At 41.8% G+C, this 13,200-nt stretch overlaps 1 protein-coding gene across 2 annotated transcripts; it reads left to right on the forward strand.

Annotated features, from left to right (window-relative positions):
- The first annotated feature begins 505 nt into the window (after positions 1-505).
- Positions 506-12,510, forward strand: ENPP5 (ectonucleotide pyrophosphatase/phosphodiesterase family member 5). 2 transcript variants are annotated; one of them, XM_027721040.2, is made up of 4 exons: positions 506-561; positions 2,574-3,425; positions 6,665-6,841; positions 8,180-12,510. In XM_027721040.2, the coding sequence occupies exons 2-4, from the start codon at positions 2,579-2,581 to the stop codon at positions 8,548-8,550; spliced, it is 1,395 nt and encodes a 464-aa protein (XP_027576841.1). In that variant the 5' UTR covers positions 506-561; positions 2,574-2,578; the 3' UTR covers positions 8,551-12,510. The 2 variants fall into 2 exon arrangements, with proteins under 2 accessions (XP_027576841.1, XP_027576918.1); XM_027721117.2 differs by having other exon boundaries at positions 520-561; positions 2,571-3,425.
- Positions 12,511-13,200: the final 690 nt, after the last annotated feature.

The raw sequence follows: 13,200 nt of genomic DNA on the forward strand, positions 1-13,200 counted from the left end.
ACGGAGCTGGGGAAGGGTCTGGAGTGCACGTCCATGTGAGGAGCAGCTGGGGGAGCTCAGCCTGGAGAAGAGGAGGCTGGGGACACACACACACACCTCCCTTGTCACTGTCTACAGCTCCCTGACAGGAAGGCGTAACCAGGTGAGGGTCGGTCTCCCAGGAAACAAGCGACAGAACAAGAGGACACAGCTTCAAACCGTGCCGGGGGGAAACAGGCTGGATCAGGAAGAATTTCTTCACAGAAAGGGTGATTGGACATCGGAACGGGCTGCCAAAGGAGGTGGTGCAGGGACGGTGTTTAAGGAAACACTTAGTGCCGTAGCCTAGCTGACATGGTGGCGTTCGGTCACAGGCTGCACTCGACGGTCTCACAGCCCTCCTCAAGCTAATTAACTCCGTGGCTCCGCGACTCCGTGACCCCCTCACGGCCGGACCCGCCTCACGCCCGGCACCGCCCCGCACGCGCTGAGTGACGGCCCCGGCGGCCACTCCCGGCGCCGCCGCCGCCGCTGCGCCCGGGGCGGTGCCGGAGCCTCACCCGCTGCTCCGCGGGCCCGCAGGTAACGGGGGGAACGGCCCCGGAGAGGGGGGTGCTGGTGGTGGGGTGGGGGTTCCTGGCGTCCTCCAGCCCGGCTCTGACACGAGGTTCTGGGGGCTGCCGAGCGGGGAGCGGCGGCCTGGGCTCGGCATTCACGAGTGCTGAGCTCCGGTGGCCGCCGAGCGCGGCCCGCGGTGTCTGTCCGTCTGTCCGTCCCTGTGGCAGCTCCTGACATGGGCAGACCGGTGGCTTTGTCCCCCCAGAGCCCCTCGGGTCCCCAGGGCTTTGTGCTGCGGAGTTCTGGAGAGACCCGCGTCAGTAGATGGGTTTAGATTGTATCCAGGGAAGACCGGTATAGGAAGGCCTTAAGGGAAAAAACCAAATAACAACAAACCACCCATCATTTATTATCTATTAAAAGCGTGCAATTGAGGAATTAGAATAATAGAATCATAGGTCACATTGAGACCATTAACTATGTAAAGTTCAGAAGTAAAGACTTGATTTTGCTTGAGAGGACTTAAATCCGTATTTCCCCAAGGGAAATTGAAGGGCTACATTTAATTTGGCAGATGGGGTTCAGATGGACACAGAAGCATGTTCTCCCTTCCTTCCTTCATGTTCAGCTGGAAGAAATCCTCCGTCGGGAGAAACTGGGAGATTCTGTAGCCTTTGGGTCTGTGCTGTTTGCTGAAAGGGGAATTACATCTCTGAAGTGTCAGTGTATTCTTAACAGAACTCAAGGCCTGGATTTTAATTTTGGGAGGCACACAAGCTTGGTGTAACATTTGACTGCCTGCAGTTCTTAAAATCCTAGAATCACAGAATGCTTTGGTTTGGAAGGGACTGTAAAGCTCATCTAGTGTCAACCTCTTGCCATGGGAATGGACACCTTCCACTAGGCCAGGTTGCTCCAAGTCCTGTCCAGCCTGGCTGAGAACAATTCCAGGGATGGGGAAAACCACAACCTCTCTGGGCAGTCAGCAGTGCTTGTGCTGTTTTCAAGTGTAAATGTATATATGAGAGAGAGATTGAGGAGAATCAGAGGAACTGGGGAATTGGAGTGGTAAAACTTCCCATGGAATATATCTTGTATTCTACCAGAATGACAGATCCTATTCTGTCACTGCAGTGGTATTCAGATGCTTGTTACAGTATAACTTTTTATATTAACTAGGATAGTTATGTACTCTGAATATAAAGATGATTTTATTCATTGCAGAATCACTGTTTTCCAGCTGAATTTCGGTAGTGACTTGTCTCAGAGGATTGCTGAAAAATGGGAACCTAAAGGGAACTGTGTGGAGTATCGGTGCAAGATTGTATTGAGGAATATCTGGTCTTGTGGTTAAATGATGCTGTTGAGCAAGAAGTGGGGAATATAAGCATGAAATTTTAGGTCAGTTACAGACAGAGAAGTCCCATGTGAGGATTCTTACAGTGATCCTGCTTTGAGAAGACAACTGAGTTTTGAACAAGAAGGTGTTTGGGAAGGGCAGAAGGAAACTGGGGCAGGGGAGCACAACCCAATACAATATGAAATTATGTGTCCTATTATGTCATGCTGTTAATTAAGGAATTCCAGTCATAGGTAGGAGTCAATACCCTTGAGTCGTATGAACAGAATTAAAATCACAGAATGGTTTGGGTTGGAAGGGGCCTTAAAGGCCCAATAGTTACAACACCCTGCCATGGGCAGGGTGCCATTAGACCAGGGTCCATTAGACCAGGTTGCTCCCAGCCCTGTCCAGCCTGGCTGAGAACAATTCCAGGGATGGGGCATCTTCAGCTTCTCTGGGCAACCTGTGCCAGAGTATCATCACTCTCACAGTAAAGAATTTCTTCCTAATATCTGATCTAACCCTGCCCTCTGTCAGTTTAAAGCCATTCCCCCTTGTCCTGCCAGTCCATGCTCTTGTAAAATACATAAGATATAAATACACAAGGAATATTTTAGCTACTCATTCTTAAAACTAAGTTATGACTTTAACAAAACATGTTAATACAAACAAACCTTCTGTCTCTGCTCAGCAGATGCCATGTTGCCTCAGAAGATATCTTCCAGAATAGCCATGAGCTGTTATTGGAAAGTCCTGGGAATTTTATTTCTGTTTCTTCAAAGTGCGCTGTCTCTCCAGCCCAGAGTGCTGCTGGTATCTTTTGATGGATTTCGATGGGATTATATCTATAAAGTCTCAACTCCCAATTTCCATTATGCCATGGAGAATGGGGTCCATGTCAAGCAGGTCACCAATGTGTTCATAACAAAAACATACCCCAACCATTACACCCTGGTGACTGGTCTCTACGCAGAGAGCCACGGCATCGTCGCTAATGAGATGTACGATCCTGTTCTGAATGAAACCTTCTCTCTGACCAAAATGAATACCTATAACCCCAAGTTCTGGGAAGAGGCCAGCCCGATATGGATAACGAACCAGAGGAAAGGACACAAATCCGGCGCAGCCATGTGGCCTGGAACAGATGTGAAAATACACGGAGTGTTGCCCACACATTATATGCCCTACAATGAAACCGTTCCCTTTGAAGACAGAGTTGCCAAGCTTATTGAGTGGTTTACATCAGAAGAACCCATAAACTTTGGTCTCCTGTACTGGGAACAGCCTGATGAAATGGGACATTTTCTGGGCCCAGACAACCCACTTATGGGACCGGTAATTAGTGATATTGACAACAAACTGGGATATCTCATCTCCAAGCTGAAGGCGGCGAAGCTGTGGGGTGTGATAAATGTCATCATCACCAGTGATCACGGGATGTCAGAGTTGTCCTCAGAGAGGCTCATTGAGCTTGATCAGTATGTGGACAGAGACCTCTATAAAGTCATTGACCATTCTCCCGCAGTAGCCATTTTGCCAAAAGAAGGTAGGAGCTACAGCAGTAAAATTGTCTGAAGAGGTACTTAAGTATCCAAACTTTATAGACATCATTCCCTAACTGAAGTGGTGGTAGCAGCACTGATGCCAGTAGGACATCAGCCTTGAACAAGGAGTACTTGCAGGATCACTTCTTTATTCTTTTTGCTAGCTCAGTCAAAAGCCTGGATTAATTTTCTGAAATGAAAAGGGAGCAAATCTATCTTTTGTTGAGTAATGTTGCCAAAGATCCTTCAGTTTTTGTGAGAAGTAGGATAATATAATGGCATTATCAAGGCTGAATGGTGTTCTAGATAGATAACACCTGAATGTTACATATCTTGCCTTTCATCAAGGTGCTGAAGCCATAGTGGAAGAATTATATTTCTAACTCAAACAGAGTTAAACTGAGACCAGATGGGGAGCTTTGATAAAAAGAAAGCTTGTGTTGGCTATCTGATTAGCTGCCAGCTATTGTAGTTCACTAGTTTTTTTTCCCTGTTATACTGAACAGCCATCCACTTATATTCATACTGTTTTTATTGTGATGATGAGTAAGAATATTGTTGGAATCAAAATCTGAAGTCTGGTTGCAGTCATTGAAGGGTTGCTGAAGTGTCAGCTGATGTTTAGTGTCACTAATGCAGAGGTGCTGCTCTTTATTTTGATGATCAAGTGTTGTAACTATTTGGTGCACATGTGTTAACCTGGAAAATAGCAACCCTGTCCACACAAAAAAATGCTGATTTGGAAGTTGAGTTTTAAGGTGGCCTTCTGAAAAGCAGTTTTTTAAGAATTCTATAAAATTTGCATCACTAATGGATAGCGCTCTGTATTTAAATGTCTCAGTAGGGAGGGTATGTTGCAGACTTTTATGTGCAAACAAATGTCTCTTGTCATTTTTAGTTTGAGGAATACTTCAGACTAAATTGTTGTATGTCCAAACTGAGATCATTGCTGCATGAGCACACTCGGGTGCTTGTAGCTGGGTGCTGTTTCCCTCAGTGGTGATAAAAAAGCCAAGTTTGGGAGCTCCATCCTCATAGAGACAACATGGTTGAGTAGGACATTCTCATTAGCAAGTAAAAAAGCTGTAAAAGTAAACTTTGGTGCTGAAACGTCCTTGATGCAGTAAATGAGAACTTGAAGAGGTGTAACTTGATTCTCCTGTCTGCTAAATGCTGAGAAGAAACAGTATCTAGTCAGCAATTAGAGAACAGAATAGTAAAAAAGCCATTTCAGTGGATTTCAGAAATAGCTTGGATTTGGTTTGGGCCAGAGATTCAGGTATTTATTACATTACCAGTAAACAAGAATTGAGTTTTGAGCACAGCTAAAATTCCTTCCTTCTGTGTTAGCAGCTATGATTTTTATAAAATCAGCTATGATTTATAAAATAATGAGTTTCACTGTCAGTTAAGCTATGAACTAACATACGCTTAAGTACAAAACACTGATTCTTCACCTGTTTGTTATTCCATTTGTCTTGCTTAAGCCAAGGGAATGGTAAAACTTAGTGAGACATTGGGGAAAACTTTGAATGCTTAAAAATGCAGCAATTTCTTTTAGTTTAACTGGCTGCATATTTCTTCCCCGAGAGATGGATTAAAGCCATTATTTAACCATGCTGGTGTATTACAGTGTGTGGGGAAGTAATAATATGTTCACAAAGAAGGTACCTGTAGCACAGCTGCTGATGCTGGCTTTTTTCCTTGCATTTGATATAAATAATTAAAATAATTAATTTAGTGTAAAATCATAGTTTGCTGTATTTGGGGCTTCTGCTCCCTGCCATCCCATATAGAAAAGTGGCATAACAATATTAATGTTATTACTAGTATAGTCCTAGAAATGCTAGTTGGAGTCCCTTGTTGCTGTAACTCTCTCTATCATATCTGCATTTTTGCTGTCTCATCTTGACCTCTATTGTGTTTCTCAAGTTTTTATGCCAGTTTGAGATAAGAAACATTATACATTAATGGATTTCCAGTTTTCCTTCACAGTTTCTATACTGGATTCTAGGAACTCAGGGGGAAAATGAACACGTTTTCTTTAGAGACATTGGGCACCTCCTCCCAACCATTCCAAACTCCACGTAGGCTGTAAATGGTCACTGAGATGGGCCTGCAGATACACTGTGCCCAATCCAGTGGGGCAGCTGAGTGCACAAAGTGCTCAGCTGAGGGATTTGGTATTTCACATAAGTCTGTTGTATGCACTACATAGCCCTCAGTAGGAATGTTTCCTCAAATGGAGAGGAAGGATTGAAGAAATTTGCTCAAGTGCCAATTCCTGAACTTGTTTTTGTGCTTCTGTCTCTGTGTTCTGGTTCCTCCTGATGTTCCAGCTTGTCCAACTGGTTGTGGCTCTTAAGTGACTTTTACTGGAAAGACAAGCTCAGAAACTGGAAATAAGCAAATAAAGAATTGGGGGTGGGAAATGCTTATTTATTCAGTGGTAGTACAGGGCTTGAGGGTTTGCACTCACTGTGACTAAGGAAAGGAAAGGAGCAGGCACTGGGAATACAGAGTAGCAGCTCGTGCTGTTGGTTGTTATTGAATACAGTTGGCTGACAGTTCTAGACCAAAAGTTCCACCTTCATCTGCCATTCTAGCCTGTCCCTTCGTGTGCTTGTCATGTGTTCCCTGCTCGAGATGATTCAGCAATGCCAAGAAACAAAGTGGCTTCTCTCTTTCCCCTTTTAAAAGAAAGCAGCTAACAATGAGACTGCTTTGAAATTAAAAAAATTAATAAAAAGTGTCACTTGTCATCACAGCCAACTGGGGGACAGACAGAATATGGCCTGAATGCCCTTATTACCTCATGAACAGGTTTAGGAACTATCTTCTTGCTTTCAGGCTTTGCATGGAGCTAGGAGGGGTTGGTTCCTTTTCCATGGGATTTAACTGAATGCCTTCTAGCTCATTCCTGTGAGAAGCTGACATTCTGACAACTATGAAATGAGGGATTTTTCTAAAATTAGCAGGGCACTTATTGCTTGGGCGCAGGCTGTGAAGTCTGGTGTCAGGTGGGATCTTACCGTGAATGATCCTCTGGATTTCTCACAGTAACATATGTGCACACATTGTCTCCTACAGCTATAATTAACTTCATGAATTATACTAAATTCACTTCACTAAGGAAGTGCATTTTGTCCTCTTCTTTCAGCTGTATTTAAACTACTGATTAGTTCAGTAAACATATTGGTATGTTTAATTTTTGTCTTTTGTCTCTTTTGTTTATTTGAAGGCAAACTGGATGAAGTATATGAAGCTTTGGCCAACGCTCATCCCAACATGACTGTATATAAAAAGGAGCAGATTCCAGATAGATTGCATTACAAACACAACAGTAAAATTCAGCCCATTTTAGCAGTGGCTGATAACGGATGGGAAATTGTACATAATAAGTCTGATGTTTTTCTGGGTAAGTATCTTGCCTTTATGGTGGTTTGCTGTATCTTTCTAGTCAGGAACCTTATGTGGTACTTTGTCTCCCAGTCTCAACCTATGTTCATTTTTTATTTTTCTTTAAGATTGGGAGGGAAAACTGAAGTGTGTAGAATTTCTGGTTTTTTCCCCTGCTGGGATGGGAAGCACCCTACTATTAGGGGAGGAGAATCCGCACTTAGTGTTTCTTTAAACATTAGACTTTCTGAGATAAGATCAGTCACATGTTTTAGTGGCCTCATACTTGAGGTCTTTCAGGATGTAGCAAACTGACAAGCACTTCCTGAGAGATTAAAAAAGAAAGTTGTAACTGAATTTGTTGAGTAGAGGGTGAATAGGGTTGTTTTATCACGTACTACTTATTTACTGGAGAAGGTTGGGTTGGAAATACAAAAGTTTTCTGAAAGTCCTCAGCTTTTGTGCGTGCTACACTTACAGTAACCTCGCTCTATTGCTACAAAGAGTCTTTGTTTCTGCACATCATTGTTTTTCACTTGTCTTAGAGGATAAAATGCATTCTAGGTGATATGGAGGAATAAAAACCCCAAGACTTTTAAGTTCCTTACTTCAGGGTTTTGAGATTTATTATAGATAGAATGGAGACAGTAAACTGTAACTTTTTGGTTACATAGGAGGAAAAATACAGGTGTCATGTGGTCGGTGTTTAAGTTTCTTAATTGAAAACCTTCTAAACTTTGCTGCAGGTTATGACTCCGAAAAGCATCACCTGCCAGACGTAACAAGTTTGTCAGTAGGTGCTGAGAGCAGCTTCTCATGCCTGTGTGTTCTGCATGTTCAGAGTTTTTAGTACCCCTGTTGGGAAGGGGCACTGGAGACCCAGTAGTGAGGTCTTTTCCTTGTTGATGAGTTGATAGTGCACAAAATTGGACAAAGTGTCAAACTTGGAGTCAAATGGAAAATCTGTCTCTACATATTTTTTTTTAATTTTTCTCTAAGAGATCTGGGCCAGTTGCAAAGTTGGAGTTTTTCCTTGAGAAAAATCAAGGAAAGTTGGCTATAGGTAGCGTGTCATTGACAGTGGTTACTGCCATGTGAGCTTACCTTTTTTTCCTAGCTCTTTATTTTTATTTTTTTTTCAAATAGCGCTCTCCATTGTTGTTTTTTTTAAAGCCATTTTCTCTTTGTAGTTCTGAGACTTCGTATTTACTAGGAGACAAATGGATCAAAAGAATTCTTCTAAACCTTTGCAAGAATAACTGATGGCTGTGCCTTTTCTGCTTTCTGCTAATTCTAGGAAAGGGTTGCTTGTTTTGCAGCTTCAGAATACTGACCTTTCTCTATCTTTTATTTCAAGTTGGTAACCACGGGTATGACAACATCATACCGGAAATGCATCCCATTTTTGTGGCAGTTGGGCCTGCTTTCAGAAAGAATGCCACCAAAGAAGCCATGAATGCTACAGACTTGTACCCCTTGCTGTGTCATCTGCTTCGTATTGACCCTCTGCCAAACAACGGCTCCTTCAACTCCGTGAAAGACATCCTTGCTGAAGTTCCTGGAGCCTTTGGAGCAGACACCTGTTCCACAGTCATAGGAGTCTTCTTGGGCAGCTTGCTTGTTCTGGTTTTTACTGCAGTTTTTGTTAAGCATTTTGTCCTTGCCCAAGGAAATTCCATGCACATCCTACACACTGAAGTTGCCCAGCCACTGCTGCAAGATCATTAGCACTTGGGATTATTTCCTGTCTGAAGCTTGAAATAAGCTTATACAGAGAAAATAAGTAATAAGAGATGGATCAGCATAAATATCTGAAGTAAAAGGAGGTGGATGTTGATCCATTGGTACTCTGGGGCACGTACAGACCAGGGATGCAGAGAAAGAGCATGTTCCTGTTTCACCCTGCAGCCACTTCATCTTCCAGGCGTCAAAGATATTGTAGGTAAACCTGGAAAGCTGTTTATGTATGTAGACATGTAGTAACAACAGACCTCAAATACCTTATTATAGCTATTTTTAGATAAATAACATCAGCTGAGGTGCATTTCACAGACTATTAAATGGTGATTTCATTTCCCACCCTCTTTTTTTTTTTTTTTTTTTTTTTTTTTTTGTTCCGTGAGAGTTTTTTTGAGTCTCTTCGATTCTAACAAGTCACTGAAGGGGACTAAACTTGTTTGTTGTTTTTTTTTTTAACTTCCCTGACCAAGGATGCTCTTAGTCACCATTACGGACAGCTTAGTGGGTTAAATCCTGTGGAAAACAACATAATTGTTCAGCTAGGTCATGAGTGCTAAGTCTCTACATTTAGAATTAGGCATATTTCTTCAAACTACTCTGTTAATTGTAGCTCCAGAATATGAATCTAAGTGGTATTGCCTTTAGCAATCAGTATTAAACTGCTTGATTCTTAATTTAAAAAAAATATTATTTCGGTAAATACAGGACGTTACCATTTTAAGTATGATTTTAAGTAAACTTAGGTCTTCACATTTTCTATTTCCCGTACACTGGACTAAATTTTCTAGAAGTTCCATGCAGCTGGCAGGATAAAGACACTTAAAAGCACCACACCTGTATATCCAAATGGAGTCTTCTATATTCCTGTGATAAGAAGGTTCTTTCAGGCTAAGGGAGATGAATCAGTTAAGGAACATGGATATTCAGGCTGGTTTCAGAGTTCTGTTCCTGGGTGTTCATCTGATCTGTTATCGGAGACTCTTCGTTACTGTGAGTTTGACTTGTGTCTTGTGCTTTATCTGCTGTGCCTGGTGGACCTTAGAACTGGATAAGCAGGATTCGAGTTGCAATTTATGGAGCAGCCATATAAATCTTAAGCCATATATGCTCTTAAAACTGAACAAGCACACTTTAATATTAAAAAAAAAGGTGTAAGACTGGAGTTTGTTCTTCTGGAGGAAAGCCTCTGTCAGGGAAAAATATTAATTCTGAGTCAACAAAGCTACATATTATTCTGATCCTTTTGTGTGTGGTAATAAATCTTCTTGCTAGTGTAGTTTGGGGTTTTTCTGTGAGCTCACTTAAATGGTAGGTGAGAAGCTGCTGACTAAGGTTTGTGTGAAAAACATGATCTGAAGTGAGAAAAGTTGTCTCATTGTCAGAGTTTTCCCCTTCTCCCTCTGTGAGATAGTATTTCTCATCACTTTGATGCTGAGTACAATGCCTGAAGGAGAAAGAAACTTTTAAAATTCATGCAGAAATAGCAAACTGAGTATTTTTAAGTGCAATTTATAGCTGTATCCACAGCCCCCAGCAGAGGGCAAGGATGGGAACACCTCGGCTTTGGTTGTGCTCTGCTGAGGAAACAGTGTGACTGACAGTCAGTACTGCAAGGGGAGGGTTTGGAGTACAAAACTCGTTTTGCTGGACTAAATTCCAGACTTAATGAAGATCTGTTGGGTTCCTCTGTAATGGCAGGGACATTTGCTTAGCACCAACCCCAACCTGTCTTGCAGACAGATGTGGACGTTTCCAGAGGCCACACCTGGGTTCAGCAAATGCTTGAGAGGGAAGGCAGTGAAATAATCCAATTCAAGGGATATGCTGAAAGTTTAGCTGTAATGGTAGCTTTAGGAAGGCAGGAAACATGCAGATCTGTTGGGAGACAGCTCTCAGTTTGGGAGATATATGTGAAATCTTGTGAACTTATCTGACTCAGTGCTGTTGCTATGCTGTGAACTGTCTTTTTTTCCTGTATTGCCATTTTCTTAAGAAAACACTGAAGGAAAAGGTCTGTAAAGCTGATTCTTAGTAGAGCTGGCCATTAGCTATGCCTTAGTGTGTGTTTAAGGAAAGATCTACAGGCTTGGATAAGGCAATAACAGTGGCAGTTGGAGATGCCATAACCCTCTCTTGTATTTACTGCAATTATGCACTTTGGAACATGCTGCTTTAATAGAAGTTCCTCTTATTGCAGCAATTTCATAGCAGTAATCATGGCAGATGTGAAAATAACTGGTTTGTAATCTCAGAGTTGTTCATTAAACCCCCACTTTAATTGTGGCAGGTGTAGTTCTATCAGCCAAAGTAAATCTTGATTTTAAGGAGGGGCCAGAGTTGGTGTTGTTCAGTCATCCTGGACTTAGATTTACCTGCCCAAATATGCAACAAGGGAAAAGCAGTAACTTTCCTGCAACAAAGGCTTTGGGAACAATAATACTGAAAATAATTTGGGGACATGGATGTGAGAATTGTGTGTGTCATTGTTCTGTATTGCACTGTGAGGCCCTTCTTTGAGGAGGGTAAAATAAAACTTTGTAAAAAAAATGGAAGGGAATCTTGTAGCATTTGGGTATTTCAGTTTAGGGCTAAACACTTCCTTTGTTCTTTGGAGTATTTGCAGGTACCTTTTGGGTAGTTACTTGTTAGTATATTTGCCCAGCTGGTGTCAAACACTGTTTTAAGTTGGGTGTGAGCTTAATGGAATTGAAAGCACAGATGATGAAAGCACAGCAATTTTTTCTCTGATGTGACATTTTGTCAGACTATCTTTCTGGGTAGGGAGGACATGGGATTTGGGTTTTGTGTATATGATACTTTCTATGATGTGCAAACAAGTTTATTGGAAACTGGATTTGAGTACACTGTGTACTGTTTGTAACTTAAGCTTGGAAACCAAGAGTGATGCATGATGTTGTGCTTCATTACTGACCTGTGAAGCGTACAGATGTCAAATGTTTTCTTTATTTCTTCGTGTTTGGAACTGCTGGAGTTGAAATACATCTTTGCTGTAGTCCTACCAAGCATGGAGTGCTGGTTTCATTTAAAAACGCTTCTGGGAAACAAACCTGAAGGGGAGGGAGTGACTGGGGGAGAATGGCCTTAATTCCCGCATCCTAAATATTTCTTGGACTCTGCATAGTCTATGCCTTTATTAAGAATAACTGGAAGTATGACAGAACTTAGGAATTTTAAATGAAAGTTCTTTTATAATAGATCTCATTTCCCCCCTTGCTGCTGTATATGGAAAAACCAGCTATCAGTTATCAATGGTGGGAATACAGTTTCTTTTACCAAAAAAAATCTTCCAGACTTTCTTGGTAAAGAGCTGCAGTAATGCTGCTACAAGAAATGCAGTCTCAAGAAAAATAATAATTAAAAAAAGGCAGAAAAATCAGATTCATAAAATTGTTTAGGTTGGTAAGGACTTCTACAATAAGGGTCCAACCATTAACCCAGCACTGCCAAGCCTGTTGTAGGATGAAGGGTTGTGCAGCCTGACTTTTCAAACAATCATAGAATGGTTTGGGTTGGTTTCAACTGCCCCCCCCCCCGTCATGGGCAGAGACCTGTCACAAGTGTGAACAACACAAGCTGAATGTGGAAGAAGAACAAATGTGCAGTGGTTGGGTCCTGCTGTTTTGTAAAATGCAAATTTAACAGGGTTACTTCCCAGTCTTCTTCCCTGCTTAAATAATGGCGAAGGATTCTGTGTTGACCATACCTGTGCTGCTGTACAAACCTTTCATGGCATGTTTGTCCTACAGTAAAAGTGGTGTAAACATTTATTAGGTGGTAGGCTACAAAAATTATTGCAAGCACATGAAAATGAAAAATCCAATAGTTCTATCAGCCTTTCCATAATGAAATCCTAATCTGAATCCTATTAACAAACCTCCATTACTGGGTTTTTTGCAATAAAAATGCTACCATGCATGTTAAAGCAAACATCTGTCCCTGTGGCCTGATCCTTGGAGATACATGATGTTGGTTTATTTTCATAGGCAGTGTGTAGGCAGCAAGTTAAACTTGCCCCTGAAACCAGTGTTTCAGAGCTGTAGTTGAAGTCAGCTCAATTCTGGAACTGTTTCCTTGATGCTAATGGCCAAAAAAGCACAGAACCCCAAAGGGGTGGATGTTTTAGGGCTTCTGTACCCAGTGTTGAGTTCTCTTATGGAGATAGCCAACATAATGAAACAGCTTTCTCTGCAGGGCAGTGGCTACAAATACCCCTCCTATCCCCTTCTAAACTTCGCAGACAGTTTAAGTGTTAGGAATGTCCTCTGAATTAACATGCCCTGTGTGATCATTGCTGAGTTGTGTCTATTTAGCAAGTCATTAATTGTTGCCACAAACTATCACCCCTTTATCACAGCTCTAAGGAAGCAGAAGCCACAACTTTGCTGTTCTTATTCTGAATTGGCTCTTGGAAAGAAAATCAGCCACCAGCTTTCATAAGAAATAGAACACAAACTGTAATGAGGCAGTTGAAGTATTTTGCCAGAATTTAAAAAAATAATCATCTTTAAATAAATCAACTTTGTGTCTTAAGGACAAAGAGGTGTTTTTCTAGGTTCTCTTCATCTGTACATGATCTGTGTGAAATCCTAGATGTACAAGAGTGACTCTGAAACCCGT

This window comes from Pipra filicauda, unplaced genomic scaffold, assembly GCF_003945595.2.
Source record: "Pipra filicauda isolate LSUMZ 115617 unplaced genomic scaffold, ASM394559v2 scaffold54_size4384275_pilon, whole genome shotgun sequence".
In the NCBI taxonomy this organism is placed as follows: domain Eukaryota; kingdom Metazoa; phylum Chordata; class Aves; order Passeriformes; family Pipridae; genus Pipra; species Pipra filicauda.